Source organism: Ursus americanus, chromosome 33 (assembly GCF_024610735.1).
Source record: "Ursus americanus isolate L20-20 chromosome 33, mUrsAme1.1.p, whole genome shotgun sequence".
Classification (NCBI taxonomy): Eukaryota; Metazoa; Chordata; class Mammalia; order Carnivora; family Ursidae; genus Ursus; species Ursus americanus.
The window spans coordinates 31,374,915-31,392,157 of record NC_142159.1 but is presented as its reverse complement, the minus strand read 5'-3'; the positions used below and the strand labels follow the sequence as shown (position 1 = coordinate 31,392,157).

Here is a 17,243-nt window from a genome sequence, read left to right as displayed (position 1 = left end):
CTATTGATCTGTTTTCTTGTTTCCGCTTTTACATTTTCAGACCCGTCTCTAAAAGGACAGTCGCACATTCTCCAGGCCAAGGCTTGACTGTGCTGCAGGGTGAATGAGAACTGAGGGTCACTGGTTCCACAAGTATGGGGGTCCCAGCATGTGCAGATGCTTGTGCTGAGCCCTGGAGGTACTGTAAATAAGAGACACGTGATCGCTGAGCTCACACAGCTTAGATCTGGTCTGGTGGGTGGAGAGCCACCCAAGAGGATTCCCACCAGAAGTGATGTCTAAGTTAGGGTCTAACGATGGTTTTGAGTACATGGTGTGTGTACTTTGGTGGCAGGCGGGGAGTGGCAGGTGCTGGTTAGAGGGAGAAGGTACCAGGCAGAGGAAGTAAATGCAAGAAGGGTCAGCGATCATCTGTGGGCTTCTGGACTTGCCTGTGTTTTGAGCTGCCCAAGCAGGGCTCTGCCAACACCCCAAACGCCTGTTGGTTTCCAACAGGGGTCTTGCTAGAGGAGGGCCTTGAGGTGTGAGCTGGCTCTTTCCTCACAGGCTGGCTTCAGGCTACTCTCTGTTTCTAGATACGGGCATGGCTCCACCATCGTTCATTTAACTTCCTGCACCCAGCTCTGAGCCCGCAGCCACTCTGACTTAATTTTTTACCTACATAAACCCCTTTTAGAGGTCCTCCCGCACTGGCTTTCAGAAGGATGACTAGAGACAATAGAAATATATCCATTGGTACTGTAAATGGTACCCCATTTTTATTTAGCAAGTGTCTTGATTGAAAAGTATCTTCTTGTTGCCTGAATTATTTCCCTATTATCTCGTAGGTGTTGTATTTCATCCCCAAACATGAGAGCTCAGCACGGTCCAGAACCTTGTTCTACCATCCCATTTCTTCTCTTCTTTTAGAAACACATAGATAACCATTAAGAGTGCTTAGAAAATGATTCTTGAATGTGGGGTTTTCTGCTACATTACAAATGGAAATCAGAGGGAAAGCAGGCAAGGCATAGACCTTTCTCATTCCTCTCCTCCCACTCTTCACACTCAACTAATAAATGCATTTCTTTTTTCCCTAAGAGAATAGAATCAACCAGAGTGCACCTTCTTCACCTGCTCACTCCAAGTCTGCTGACCCCACTGCAGGTGAAGCTGTGGTCTCTGCCTTGCCTTCTGTTTAATGGATGAATCCTCCCTGCTCACTGTAAGGCCGACTCCTCCATTTACGTGCTGGCCCCTGTCACCTTTGCCAACTCAAGGACTTTGTAATGTTAGGTTCTCCCTCTGCATTATCAATTTCTCCCTGATGGATCATTCCAGTTGGTATATATAAATATTCAGTCCTGCCACTGATGTTGTCTCATACCCCCCCCCTAAAATGTCTTCTGCTTGGCAGATTTTAATGTGGTATCATGGGGAAGGTAAAAAAAAAAAGTGGGTGTTCTTATATTTTCTCACCTATTTCTCTGTTATGTCCCTCTTCTCCCTCTCTCAGGACTCTTTAAAAATATTTATAGTATGTTGTTTTATTCTGACTTCAAAGGAATGCATATTCATTCTATATATTGGGAAAACACAGGAAAAAATATGAAGAAAATAAAACTCACCTTCTAAATCAAACATGCAGAGATAAGCTTCGGTGACTTGTGTATTAGCTTTATATATGTGCATTTACAGAATTGTAACAATGGGGCATATTCACTTGTATTTATTGTATTTTTTTCTTAACAGCTAGAGTATTTTCAGATTATTAATATGGCTTTAATGGCTGCATTTGGAGAGAAATTGCCATGATTTATTTAACCATTCCACAACTGGTAGATATTTATATTTTTCCAATTTTTGACATAATAAAAAGTATACAATGAAATACTTCTGTATAATTATTGATGCACATTTAGATTAATTCCTATGAATTAAATTTGCAGGAGTAGAATTAATGAGACAAGCACATAAACAAACTCTCTCTTTCTCTCTCTCTGTCCCTCGCAGCAAAGCTCAGAATCCAAATACATGGTCTTTCCACCGCTGGACCTCTCTGTCTTCAATCAGAAGACTTCAGGTTTGGGGCGCCTGGGTGGCTCAGTCGTTAAGCGTCTGCCTTTGGCTCAGGGCTTGATTCCGGAGTTCCGGGATCGAGTCCCACATCGGGCTCCTCCGCTGGAAGCCTGCTTTTTCCTCTCCCACTCCCCTGCTGTGTTCCCTCTGTAGCTGGCTGTCTCTCTGTCACATAAATAAATAAAATCTTAAAAAAAAAAAGAAGAAGACTTCAGGTTTTCCAAAGTACTCCTTAGCCCTTCACTTCAACGTTGTTTACTATAATTTTTCTTAAAAATCTAAATCCCTAAATTACAAAAATGATTCACGCTGGCTGTTACCATCATATAACACAGAGATGGGTGGGAGAAAAAGTCAGCCTCTCCATCCTCCTCCTCTCCCGCCAAGCCCACCCTCCTGAGGCAAGCAGGGGTGCGTGGCCACACGTGCCTTACTGTATAGGCTTTTAAGTGTATAGGTTTTCTTTTGTTTTGCTCTTGCAGAAAATGGACTTTTACTATAAGCACTATTGGTCGGCTTTTCTTCTCCAATAAATATATCATAAACATCCTCCCAGGCCAATGCATATCATTATAACATATTCTTTCTAATGGCGACTTTACAATCATGATATCCTAGATTTAGTTGCTATTTCTGGGTCAGCAATGTAAGTGGAACTCAACTGGGTATTTCTTTTAGTCTTAGCTGGACTCCCTCGTACATCTGAAGTCCACTGTGATCGGCTACAGGTCGATTTGCTGATCTTGGCTGGGCTCTCCCATGTGTCCAGGGCCTCAGTGGCAATTGGGCTGACATGGCTGTGGCCCACATGGTCTCATCCTCTAGGAGGTTAGCCTGGCCTTACTCACATAGCAAAAGCAGAGGTCTCAAGAGAGCAGGCAGGATGGTCTCATGCAGGCAAGGTCTCATAAGGTGTAGGCTCAGAACTTGTACACCGTCACTTCTGCCACATTCTGTTGGCCAAAGCAAATCCTAAGTGCAGCCCAGATTTAAGAGATGGAGAGATAGCATCGACCTCTTCAAGGAAGAACAGCCAAGTTGCAAAGAGCATGGATTCAGGGAGGCACATGCCATTGTGTCCTTTTCTGCCATCCATCACACATGCGCGTTCCATTGTTTAGCCCGCCAGTCTACCACCGATGAGCATTCAGGTCACCGATATTAACCTTCTTAAGGATTTTGGTAAATATTAGCATCTAAGAAATTTGTACTAGTTTATATGTTAGTCAGCAGTGTATGACAGTGTGTCTTACCACCCCTCAGTATTCTAGGAAGGACACGTTCCCCCCAACCCCCATCAATTTGTTGTAAAAATATGCTATGTCTCATTATTTGATTTTGTATTTTGTTAATTGTCTGTGGGATTGAATTTATTTTCAAAATCTTATTAATCCCTTCTATTGTTTCTTTAGCGAATTGACTTTTTCATGGCTTTCGTCCACGTTTCTATTGAGGTGTGAAATTTTCATATTTGTTCATAAATGTTTTTTATTTTTTAGGACATAAACCAATCTGTTTTAAAAGGACAAGGACTCAGATTATTCAGCAGGCCAATTTTATCTGTCACCAGTTTTAGGGTAACCAGAAACTGAGTCCTTCTAAGCGCCCTGGCTCTTTTTTTTTTTTTTTTAAGATTTTATTTATTTATTCAACACAGAGAGAGAGACAGCCAGTGAGAGAGGGAACACAAGCAGGGGAAGTGGGAGATGAAGAAGCAGGCTCATAGCGGAGGAGCCTGATGTGGGCTCGATCCCATAACGCTGGGATCACGCCCTGAGCCAAAGGCAGACGCTTAACCACTGTGCCACCCAGGCGCCCCTTTTAGCGCCCTGGCTCTTTGAGCAGAATTATGTTCAGGTTATGCTGAGAACAAATTCCAGCAGAACTCTGCCATTCCCGTTCTTCTCCAAGAAGTCTTTCCTTTAGTTTTCACGAATAACATTCCATTTTCTTCTTCATCTTCTTTTTTAACAAGTAGAAGCCTATAAATTTTTTTAAAAAACAATAAAGAAGTTTTAAAATGCCAAGGAGCAGAGCCAAGATACTTCATCTCTTCATGACATTTTTTTTTTTAAAGATTTTATTTATTTATTTATGTGACAGAGAGACAGCCAGCGAGAGAGGGAACACAGCAGAGGGAGTGGGAGAGGAAGAAGCAGGCTCCTAGCAGAGGAGCCCGATGTGGGACTCGATCCCGGTACACCGGGATCACGCCCTGAGCCGAAGGCAGACGCTTTTAACGACTGCGCTACCCAGGCGCCCCTCTTCATGACATTTGAGGGAAGTAGATTCAATTCAATTAATTTATCAAGAATTGTCTATAAGCAAGACACAGAGCTCGACGCTGCTGGTGTCGAAATATGAATCAGACAAAGTTACTGCTGTGGGGAATTCGGAGCCTAGTATATAGTTCATGTTACTGAGGAGCTGTTAAGACTCAGAATCCACAAGTATAACAGGCATTACCCGTGGACTGAGCAAACTTCGACAACAGCACTCTGATTCATTAGCAGCATTCGTGAGTAGCTACCCTTTACTGAGTGCTTTCACTGTGTCAGGCACGGTGATGAGTTCGTTTTATTTTCATTTTATTTTTACTTACTTTATTTTTTTTAAAAAGATTATTTATGTATTTGAGAGAGAGCAAGCATGAGCAGGGTGAGGGGAAGAGGGAGAAGCACACTCCCCACTGAGGAGGGACCCTGATATGGGGCTTGATCCTAGGACTCTGAGATCATGACCTGAGCCAAAAGCAGACGCTTAACTGACTGAGCCACCCAGGTGCCCTGATTTATTTTTTTTAAAGACTTATTTGTTTGAGAGAGAGAAAGAGAGAGTAGGGGCAGAGGGAGAGAATCTCGAGCAGGATCCATGCTCAGTGGGGCTCAATCCCACAACCTATGAGATCATGACCTGAGCTGAAATCACAAGTCGGATTCTTAACCAACTGAGCCACCCAGTTGCTCTGAGAAGTTTGTTTTATACATATTTGTCCTTCTAGGTTAAAAATTCACGTGGATGTATTGTGGTTAGTGAAAAACAAACACATTTATTTAAAAGTATTACTGTATTCATAATATTATTTTTTAATCAGTGGATATTGAAAATCCATTACTATCTGCAAAAATTTTTGGATGTAAAAAGGAGGTCTCCATGTTTATAAAGGTGGAGGGGCACCCAGCAATAAATGGGGCTTGGGACAGAACCTCTCTTACTGAGGATTGACATAAGAGTAAAAGTGTGATCGACGGAGGGTAAGTTTCAGGAATTCAGATACTGACACGTCAAGCTTATTCTCCGTTTCCAGCCCAGAACTTGAACCTATCACATAGTCTTCATTTTTGCACCCAGTGTTAGTTCCCAGTCCTGATAGGAGGAGCAGATTTCCCACTGGGGGACCATGGGTCTTTTCTGGAGGCTGCTTTGGGGTATCTGGTGGCTCACTCAGTTTGTGTGGGCTCTTCTGGACATTTAGTGAGGGTTGGGTAGGAGTTAAGAGCCAAGCCAAAAGTGAGTATGAGAGGAAGGAGCACATCTGGGTATCTGCTAATCACCTTGTCCCAGTGGGAAAAAAGTCCTGGTCATCCTCGTTGGCCCTCCCTCCTTTCCTCCTTGCCCTTTGCTTGCCCAGGCCTGGGACTCTAGGCCACAGGAAACCACTCAAGCCATCGTGGGCCTAAGTACTCCTGATGCCTTAGTTCTCAGCCACATCCACCCCGTCTCCTCATCCTGGTGGAGTCGGAGAGTTTAGGAAAAGGACACATTACATTGTTCCACACAGTGGAAGGCAAGAAGGGAACAGCGTTGACTTTTCTTCCCCATCACCATCACGCTTTCAGAGTCCTGTAAGAGTTCCTTGCAGAAGACAATGATAGATATGACTTTTGGAAAGTTTCTTCATGCAACTATTGAACATGAACAAGGATATTTTTTCCCTCCTTTATGGGTTTTCAAGTGCATTTGAAGTTGAGAAAACACTGAATACATCCAAAAGCAAGTTGAGCGCTGTCAGACAGAAGATACTGTTGTCATCTCAAAAAAAGAAATTGCAATGTGATTTGAAGGAAATCTGTTAGAATCATCTTATTTATTTTTTTTAAAGATTTTATTCATTTATTTTGACAAAGAGACAGCCAGCGAGAGAGGGAACACAGCAGGGGAGTGGGAGAGGAAGAAGCAGTCTCCCAGTGGAGGAGCCCGATGTGGGGCTCGATCCCAGGACTCCGGGATCACGCCCTGAGCCAAAGGCAGACGCTCAACGACTGCGCTACCCAGGCGCCCCAGAATCATCTTATTTTTTTAAAATTTATTTTTACAGTGAGAAATGCCTTTAGCTATGTTACAAAATTTTGGTGAGTCTGCTCAGTCCTTCTACATTGATTGAAGAAATTTGACCTAAATCAGCAATGCTATGTTTAGTGTTTGCTGACCACTGGCCGGTGAGTCGGGACAGCCTCCCACGGTAAACGGAGTTTACAATTACAATAATCAGTGTTTCCTAACATCTCACCAGTGAGGTTTCTGTAACAAACATTCCTAGTTAACAGTTCTTGGGAACATTAGGATGACATTTTCAATATTAGAGGAAAAGCTCTTTGTTCTTTATAGGAAAGTTCTTTGCTCTTCTCGGTGAACAGATAAGCAAAACCCTTTGTTATCAATATAAAGTACAAAGCACGGATTTCGCTTACATTTTATAGTCACTGGTATATAACTCTACATTAACTGCTTCTCTCATCTACCTATATGCAAATAATAATTAGCATTCATTGAACACTTATTATGTGCCAGGTTCTAGGAACCCTATGAGGTACGTGTTATTTACTATCCCAATTCTGCCAAAATATCAAAGCAAGAAGTGGAAAAATTTGTTCAAGGTCAGAACTAAAATATGAAAGATCTGAATGCAGATAGTCTGTACCTAGAGCCTGTGCTTTTTACCTCTCTCATATGCTATAAATTTATTCCACTAAACAAAAGCTTATTGTTAACCCAGAGTTTTTCGGTCTCAAAAGTCTTGGTGTTGATAATTTCTTGACATTTTTGTCAAATTTTTTCTTTCTTTCTTTCTTTCTTTGTTTCTTTCTTTCTTTCAGTATTTAGTTTTAACTTGACTTTTAAATGGGGTCAAATCAAGGATGTTTTGGGCTCATAAAAATTCATTTCCACAAAGAGCTGCTGGAAGAAAATATACATCTGTTCACTGAGACATTATTTCAAAACTTCCAGAATATGTGCAGGCTGGGTCTTTTCAACACTTCACTAAAACATAACTCAGTGTGATGAGATCAACAAGGAGCTTACATTTTAGTAGGTGACAACAGGGAATAAAAAAAGACGCCATTTTCCTATTAAGCCGTTCTGTACTTGGGCTTGGTGACACCTGCTGATTAATGATCTCCTGCTGGCGTGGCCTATTCAGCAAAAGGACCATCACAGATGTGTACAAACAACATGGGGAATGGGGGCGTCCAATCTCTTTTTGAAATAATGCAGTTTTGGGGTTAGATTTATGATGTTTTTAATTGGCCACGGTGGCTCCTAGGAGGTTTCTAAGAAGGTGGAGAAGGAGTGTTTGCTAGGCCTTGAAAGTCAATTGTTCAGAAATTTCAAAACATATGCCGGTCAATGGGTTTGCTGTCAAAGCAGAGAAGATGGATAGAGAGGAGGACATTTCTTTAGAAAGCAGTATGCAGTCCTAGCCTTTGAGTGCCCTTAAGGGAGACCAGTTTGCAAGGCTGGTATTTACTCTTTTAATTGGCTTAGTTGTGGCATTTACATAGTAATGTTTTCAGTTTAACTTGGGAATGTTATTTTAAATCCTATACATGCTGCATATAAAAGTGTCCAAATGAATTATCTTATGTGTTTCCTGTTTTTCAATGTTTGTTTATGTGCCTCTTTGAAAGGACTGCTTGCCAATCACCTCCTTCATTCTTTTCACTGTCAGCAGGGTTCCCTAACAGGGAATATGTCCCCCCCCCGCCTCTAGTAACAAATCCTCATATTTCAGGGTGATACCAAATTCCATACTAACCCAAACTATTTCCTTTAGTAAGTATTCAGGATACTGGTTTTTCGGAGTTAAGATGGCGGAGGAGTAGGGGACCCCTTTTTCAGCCGGTCCCCTGAGTCGAGCTGGATAGGTAACAGAACAGCCTAAATAACCACGGAATCAGCCTGAGACGCAGGAAGATACATCCGGATCTCTACAAATGAACATCTCCAGCACTGAGTATTGAGGTACCAAGAGGGGAGCCGTAAAACCGCGCACAGATATCGGAAGATAAATGGAAGGGGGAGGGAGCCGCTGCGTTAGGGCACCGGGAAGCGGCAGCCGCCTGTACGGGGGAGCGGGCGGACTCACAGAGGGCACCCACGAGAGAGCGGACTGAGACCGGTGAGCCGTGAACATGCGCCACCAGACATCTCGGGGAACACCGGAATCCCGGTGTGCTCACGGGATCCAGACTGAGACCGGGAGCTCCTGGAGCGTGCGCGGGGTGGCTGGCGGCTGGCGGGCCACCTGAACGGGGGAGCGGGTGGACTCGCGGTCGGCACCCGCGAAACAGCAGACTGAGACCCTGAACCGGGTGCGCGCGCCACCAGGCTTCTCACGAAACTCCGGAATCCAGGTGTGCTCACCGGGCATAGACTGAGACCGGGAGACCCGGGAGCGCGCGGGGCGGCTGGTGGCTGGCGGCATTAGAAACACAAAGGACAGAGACGCGCCGGCCCTGGAAGTGAGGGCAGGGACGGCGGGTGTGGGGCGCACATCCCAGGACGTTGCAGGGTTGAGCAGCACCAACAGTAACAGAGTTAAAGTGGCCAGAACATCAGTGGAGAATGGGCCACAATCCCTCTGTTCTGTGACAATGCAGCCTCTGCTGCTCTGACTCTCAGAAGAGGCATAGCCGACCGCCAGGGAAAGCCGCCAGAGAACAAAAGCCTGGAAATACCGGCTCACAGCGTGCCCATCCCCATCCCCCCTTGCGGGGGACACGGAGACTCTACCCAAACAGGGTTGCCTGAGTATCGGTGCGGCAGGCCCCTCCCCCAGAACACAGAAGGCAGGCTGAAAAATCAAGAAGCCCACAACCCGGGGCGCCTGGGTGGCGCAGTCATTGAGTGCCTGTCTCCGGCTTAGGGCATGATCCCAGCGTTCCGGAAAGGAGTCCCTCATCGGGCTCCTCCGCTGGGAGCCTGCTTCTTCCTCTCCCACTCCCCTGCTTCTGCTCCCGTTCTTGCTGACTGTCTGTCTCCCTCTCTCAGATAAATAAATAAATAAAATCTTTAAAGAAGAAGCCCACATCTCTAAGATCCCTATAAAACAAGGGGCACGGCCTGGGACCCAGTCAATAATTTGGGCTCTGGACAACCCCGCAACCTCTCCTCATCAGAATGACAAGAAAAGAAGCCCCCCCCAGCAAAGAAAAGACAGTGAGTCTGTGGCCTCTGCCACAGAAATAATGGATATGGATGTAACCAAATTATCAGAAATGGAATTCAGAGTAACAATGGTCAAAATTATGAGCAGAATTGAAAAAAGTATTAACGAAAAGGCTTCTGAGAATATAGAATCCCTAAGGTCAGAAATGAGAGCGAATTTGACAGAAATTAAAAATTCTATGAGCCAAATGCAGGCAAAACTAGAGGCTCTTACGGCCAGGGTCACCAAAGCAGAGGAAAGGGTTAGTGAATTGGAGGATGGGTTAATAGAGGAAAAAATGAAAATAGAAGATGATTTTAAAAAAATCCATGTCCACGAATGTTGGCTACGGGAGATTACTGACTCAATGAAACGATCCAATGTTAGAATCATCGGCATCCCCGAGGGGGTGGAGAAAAACAGAGGGCTAGAAGAGATATTTGAACAAATTGTAGCTGAAAACTTCCCTAATCTAGCAAGGGAAACAAACATTCGTGTCCAAGGCACGAGAGGCAGAGAGGACCCCTCCCAAGCTCAACCACGACAAACCTATGCCACGTCACGTCATAGTGCAATTCGCAAATATTAGATGCAAGGATACAGTATTGAAAGCGGCCAGGGCAAAGAAATTTCTCACGTACCAAGGCAAAGACATCAGAATTACGTCAGACCTGTCTACACAGACCTGGAATGAGAGAAAGGGTTGGGGGAGCATTTTTAAAGCTCTTTCAGAGAAAAACATGCAGCCAAGGATCCTTTATCCAGCAAGGCTGTCATTCAGAACCGATGGAGAAATAAAGACATTTCAGAATCGCCAGTCACTAACCAATTTTGTAACCACGAAACCAGCCCTACAGGAGATATTACAGGGGGTTCTATAAAAGTAAAAAGGCCCCAAGAGTGATACAGAACAGAAAGTCGCAGCCAATACAAACAAAGACTTTACTGACAACATGGCATCATTAAAAGCATATCTCTCAGTACTCAGTCTTAATATTAATGGCTTAAATTCTTGCTTAAAACGCCACAGGGTTGCAGATTGGATAAAAAGAAATGACCCATCCATTTGCTGTCTACAAGAGACTCATTTCGAACCCAAAGATGCATTCAGACTGAGAGTAAGGGGATGGAGTACCATCTTTCACGCAAATGGACCTCAAAAGAAAGCTGGGGTAGCAATTCTCATATCAGATAAATTGGATTTTAAACTACAGACTATAGTTAGAGACGCAGAAGGGCACTATATTATTCTTAAAGGAAGTATTCAACAAGTGGATATGACAATTATAAATATATATGCCCCCAACAGGGGAGCAGCAAGATACACAAGCCAACTCTTAACCAGAATAAAGAGACATATAAATAAAAATACATTAATAGTAGGGGACCTCAACACTCCACTCTCAGAAATAGACAGAACACCCTGGCAAAAACTAAGCAAAGAATCAAAGGCTTTGAATGCCATACTCGACGAGTTGGACCTCATAGATATATATAGAACACTACACCCCAGAACCAAAGAATACTCATTCTATTCTAATGCCCATGGAACATTCTCAAGAATAGACCATGTTCTGGGACACAAAACAGGTCTCAGCTGATACCAAAAGATTGAAATTATCCCCTGCATATTCTCAGACCACAACACTCTGAAATTGGAACTCAACCACAAGGAAAAATTTGGAAGAAACTCAAACACTTGGAGACTAAGAACCATCTTGCTCAGGAACGACTCGATAAACCAGGAAATCAAAAATCAAATTAAACAATTTATGGAGACCAATGAGAATGAAAATACAAGAGTCCAAAACCTATGGGATACTGTAAAGGCAGTCCTAAGGGGGAAATACATAGCCATCCAAGCCTCACTCAAAAGAATAGAAAAATCTAAAATGCAGTTTTTATATTCTCACCTCAAGAAGCTGGAACAGCAACAGAGGGACAGGCCTAATCCACACACGAGGATGCAGTTGACCAAAGCTAGAGCTGAAATCAATCAAGTAGAAACCAGAAGTACAGTAGAGCAGATCAACAGGACTAGAAGCTGGTTCTTTGAGAGAATCAATAAAATTGACAGACCACTGGCAAGACTTATCCAAAAGAAAAGAGAAAGGACCCAGATTATTAAAATTATGAATGAAAAAGGAGAGGTCACAACGAACACCATTGAAATTGGAAGGATTATTAGAAATTTTTATCAACAGCTATATGCCAATAAACTAAGCAATCTGGAAGAGATGGAATCCTTCCTGGAAACCTATAAACTACCAAGATTGAAACAGGAAGAAATTGATTTCTTAAACAGGCCAATTAATTATGAAGAAATTGAGTCAGTGATAAACAACCTTCCAAATAACAAAACTCCAGGCCCGGATGGTTTTCCTGGGGAATTCTACCAAACATTCAAAGAAGAAATAATACCTATTCTCCTAAAGCTATTTCAAAAAATAGAAACAGAAGGAAAGCTACCAAACTCATTCTATGAGGCCAATATTACCTTGATCCCCAAACCAGGCAAAGACCCTCTCAAAAAGGAGAATTACAGACCGATTTCCCTAATGAATATGGACACCAAAATCCTCAACAAGATACTTGCAAATAGAATCCAACAGTTCATTAAAAGGATTATCCACCACGATCAAGTGGGATTCATACCTGGGATGCAAGCGTGGTTCAATATTCGCAAATCAATCAGTGTGATACATCATATCAACAAGAAAAGACTCAGGAACCATATGATCCTCTCAATCGATGCCGAAAAAGCATTTGACAAAATACAGCATCCTTTCCTGATTAAAAACCTTCAGAGTGTAGGAATAGAAGGTACATTTCTCAATCTCATAAAAGCCATCTATGAAAAGCCTACTGCAAATATTATTCTCAATGGGGAAAATCTGGAAGCCTTTCCCTTAAGATCAGGAACACGACAAGGATGCCCACTCTCGCCACTATTATTCAACACAGTACTAGAAGTCCTTGCAACAGCAATCAGACAACAAAAAGGGATCAAAGGTATTCAAATCGGCAAAGAAGAAGTCAAAATGTCTCTCTTCGCAGATGACATGATACTCTATATGGAAAACCCAAAAGAAGCCACTCCCAAACTATTAGAAGTTATAGAGCAATTCAGTAACGTGGCGGGATACAAAATCAATGCTCAGAATTCAGTTGCATTTCTGTACACGAATAACGAGACCGAACAAAGAGAAATTAGGGAATCCATCCCATTTACAATAGCACCAAAAACCATACGTTACCTTGGAATTAACCAGAGACGTAAAGGACCTATATTCTAGAAACTATAAATCACTCTTGAAAGACATTGAGGAAGACATAAAAAGATGGAAAGATATTCCATGCTCATGGATCGGAAGAATTAACATAGTTAAAATGTCCATGCTACCCAGAGCAATCTACACTTTCAATGCTATCCCAATCAAAATACCGAGGACATTTTTCAAAGAACTGGAACAAATAGTCCTTAAATTTGTATGGAACCAGAAAAGGCCCCGAATCTCCAAGGAACTGTTGAAAAGGAAAAACAAAGCTGGGGGCATCACAATGCCGGATTTCGAGCTGTACTACAAAGCTGTGATCACAAAGACAGCATGGTACTGGCACAAAAACAGACACATAGACCAATGGAACAGAATAGAGAGCCCAGAAATGGACCCTCCGCTCTTTGGGCAACTAATATTTGATAAAGCAGGAAAAAACATCCGGTGGGAAAAAGACAGTCTCTTCAATAAATGGTGCTGGGAAAATTGGACAGCTACATGCAAAAGAATGAAACTTGACCACTATCTCACACCATACACAAAGATAAACTCCAAATGGATGAAAGACCTCGATGTGAGACAGGAATCCATCAAAATTCTAGAGGAGAACATAGGCAGCAACCTCTACGACATCGGCCAAAGCAACCTTTTTCATGATACATCCCCAAAGGCAAGAGAAACAAAAGATAAAATGAATTTATGGGACTTCATCAAGATTAAAAGTTTCTGCACAGCCAAGGAAACAGTCAGAAAAACTAAGAGGCAGCCCATGGAATGGGAGAATATATTTGCAAATGACACTGGTATCAAGATCTACAAAGAACTTCTCAAACTCAATACATGAGAAACAAATAAACAAATCAAAAAATGGGCAGAAGATATGAACAGACACTTTTCCAATGAAGACATACAAATGGCTAACAGACACATGAAAAAATGTTCAAAATCATTAGCCATCAAGGAAATTCAAATCAAAACCACACTGAGATACCACCTTATGCCAGTTAGAATGGCAAAAATAGACAAGGCAAGAAACAACAATTGTTGGAGAGGATGTGGAGAAAGGGGATCCCTCCTACATTGTTGGTGGAAATGCAATTGGTACAGCCACTCTGGAAAACAGTGTGGAGGTCCCTTAAAAAGTTAAAAATTGAGCTACCCTATGATCCAGCCATTGCACTACTGGGTGTTTACCCCAAAGATACAGATGTAGTAAAGAGAAGGGCCATATGCACACCAATGTTCATAGCAGCAATGTCCACAATAGCTAAATCGTGGAAGGAGCCGAGATGCCCTGCAACAGATGACTGGATTAAGAAGCTGTGGTCCATAAATACAATGGAATATTACTCAGCTATCAGAAAGAACGAGTTCTCAACATTTGCTACAACATGGACGGCACTGGAGGAGATAATGCTAAGTGAAATAAGTCAAGCAGAGAAAGACAACTATCGTATGATTTCTCTCATCTATGGAACATAAGAACTAGGATGATCAGTAGGGGAAGAAAGGGATAAAGAAAGGGGGGTAATCAGAAGGGGGAATGAAACATGAGAGACTATGGACTATGAGAAACAAACTGAGGGACACAGAGGGGAGGGGGGTGGGGGAATGGGATAGGCCGGTGATGGGTAGTAAGGAGGGCACGTATTGCATGGTGCACTGGGTGTTATACACAACTAATGAATCATCGAGCCTTACATCGGAAACTGAGGATGTACTGTATGGTGACTAACATAATATAATAAAAAATCATTATAAAAAATAAATAAATAAATAAATGTCCTGGAAACACACCAATCAGCTCGGCCCTAGATTCAGTTTCCTGTGGTTCGAACGCTGTTTTCTTGAGGCCAGATTTGCATATGGTGAGGAAATCCCGCACGGGTTCATTACACAGAGAGAGCTGACAACCTCTCAGCAGCCGGCTGCTTCGTCCCGGACGCCATTTTTCAGCCGCAGAGAGAGTTGCAGGTGGCATAGAACTCTGGGGTAGGAAAAGCGCTTTGGTTAGAAATCTTTCTATGAAGTTTCAAAGAAAGTTTTAGAACTTGCAAATCACCCCAAATTGTGAATGTGCATCCATCCTATGTGCTAAACTACCTTTTTGCTTTATTACATTATTCTAATACAAAAGTCACGCAAGAGATATTATCATTCCCAATGTAGAAACAAGGAAACTAAAGTTCAAAGAGATTAAGTAATTAACTCAAGGTCAAACGTCTGGTAAGTGGTATAATAAGAAGGAGAACATATATCTATCTGGCTCAGGAGTCTATGAGGTTTGGAATCTGTCACGCCACCTACATTTGTGTTATCCTGTAAATGGTTTAAATGTTAGAGTATATATGTTCTGAAAATAATGGAAATATATATTGTGATAATTTTTCCAAATAGCCAAAAACATGGGAACAATCCAAATGTCCATCAGATGGTAAATGGATAAATGAAATGTGGCATATTCATCAATGGAATACTATTCAGTGATAAAAAGGAGTTAAATACCATATGCTTCAACATAGATGACTCTAAAAAATATGTTAAGGAAAAGAAGCCAGACACAAGAGCCAACATATTGAATTGTTCCACGTATATTAAATGTTCAGAAGAGGAACCTAGAGAGAGAGAAAGTAGATCATGGTTGACTGGGGCCAGGGGTGGAAATAAGGATTCAATGTAATTGGATATGAAGGATCTTTTTGGGGTGATAAAATATTTAAAAATGGACTATTGTAATGGTTTCATAAGTCAGTTAATTTACTAAAAGTCATTGAACTGTAAATTCAAAATGGATGAATTTTATGAAATGTAAATTATGCTTCAATAAAGCTGTTTTAAAAATAAATAGTAATTATGGTCTGTCTTGCCTGTGTCATACTCCAGGTATAATTTTAGTTTGATTTAACATACACATATTTGCTTAAACAGTGATTTTTGTATCTAGAATTTCCCTCCAAGCTCTGAAAATTACAAAAGCAACATTCTCTGTTCTCTGTGAAAATGTAGTTGGAGAAAAAAGATATGCCCAGGAAAAATCTAATAGTACAAGATAGCATTAATTAAGATTATTCAGAATATACATCTACTTCTGGGAAACTGGTGGTATAAGTAGACTTCAAACCCTTTCCTCTGAACAACTAAAATAAGCAAAGGAAACAGCATGGCTTAGTGGCTAATACTAGAGGAGAGTGCCTTCCCCATACTTAAACCATGTTCTGAAAAATGGAATAGGCTACAAAGAGGAGAGTGCCTTCCCCATACTTAAACCATGTTCTGAAAAATGGAATAGGCGTCTCAATGGCTAACGTAGAGTTTTCCTAAGAAAATAGATGCAGTTGTGGTTAATGAAGGAAATTCTGGAAGTGTCTCCTGATTCAGAAGTGTAAGGGCTAGGGGTAGGCATGGGCTTTGAGACAAAAGCCATTCCAAGTCAAGCTCCTTTTTTCTTCGATTCAGATGCCTCAGTGATAGTGAGCACCTGGCCTCACCACTCAGAAAGCCCACTTGCTGTGAAGTTTGTATCTGATGAAAATACTGATCCACTGATAAGTTCACTCACATGTTGGAGGGACAGTGTCCTCAACAAGAAAGGCATACCTTTGACGGAAGGAGGATTCCCATACCTAGTAGGGCCAAATCTGCAATCTCTCGCTGCTTATTTTGCCTGAAATAGAGGCCAAGTCAATTGACCACTAGATACCTTGCATAGATTAAATCATGTGATTCGCAGGGTAGAAATCTCGACAATTCTAGATAAATAACAAGGAGAATTAGTCCAGCTTCATCCTTTACATTTGTATTGGAATCACAAGGACTCTAGACATACAGTGGACCCTTGAACAACACAGGTTCGAATGGTACAGGGCCACTTACATAGGTTTATTTTTCAATAAATATATTGGAAAATTGTGGGGGCATTTGTGACAATTTGATGAACTGGATAGCCTAGAAATATGGGAAAAATTAAGAAAAAGATATGTCATTAATGCACAAAATATACGTAGATACTAGTCTATTTTACCATTCACTACCATAAAATAGACACCAATGTATTATAGAAGTTAAAATTGGTCAAAACTTACACACACAAACACTTACCGTACAGGGACCCATTCACAGCCTATCCTTAGATAGGCATAGGTAAGTGATATTTAATATAAAATTAATCGTACACACTTTTCTTATTGTTTTATCACTTTGCTTTCAAAGAATTGCATTACTATAACGTATTCCTCTCTCTCTTTATTGGAGAAACTGTGGATTAGGTAAACAGTTTTTTAAAAATGTGACCATGTCTCCAATCGCGTATTATAAATATGACTGTAATGCTGTATGCCGTAAACATTTTGTAATGATTCGCTCATCAGTGTAGAGGCTAGTTTATTCCCTGGTGCTGGTGAGTCATAATCATCACACTACGGCTACACACAAAGGCTACCCACTGTGACCGGGAAGCAGTCATATCGATTACACTGGAC

At 41.9% G+C, this 17,243-nt stretch overlaps 1 protein-coding gene across 1 annotated transcript in view; it reads right to left on the bottom strand.

Annotated features, from left to right (window-relative positions):
- The window catches only part of LOC123792225 (M1-specific T cell receptor alpha chain-like), a 295,137-nt gene that overhangs the window by 191,682 nt on the left and 86,212 nt on the right, over window positions 1–17,243 (bottom strand). The window contains exon 3 of the mRNA XM_087858260.1: window positions 10,960–10,968. Within this exon, the coding sequence (XP_087714386.1) occupies window positions 10,960–10,968 (9 nt within the window). The remainder of the gene's footprint in view (window positions 1–10,959; window positions 10,969–17,243) is intronic.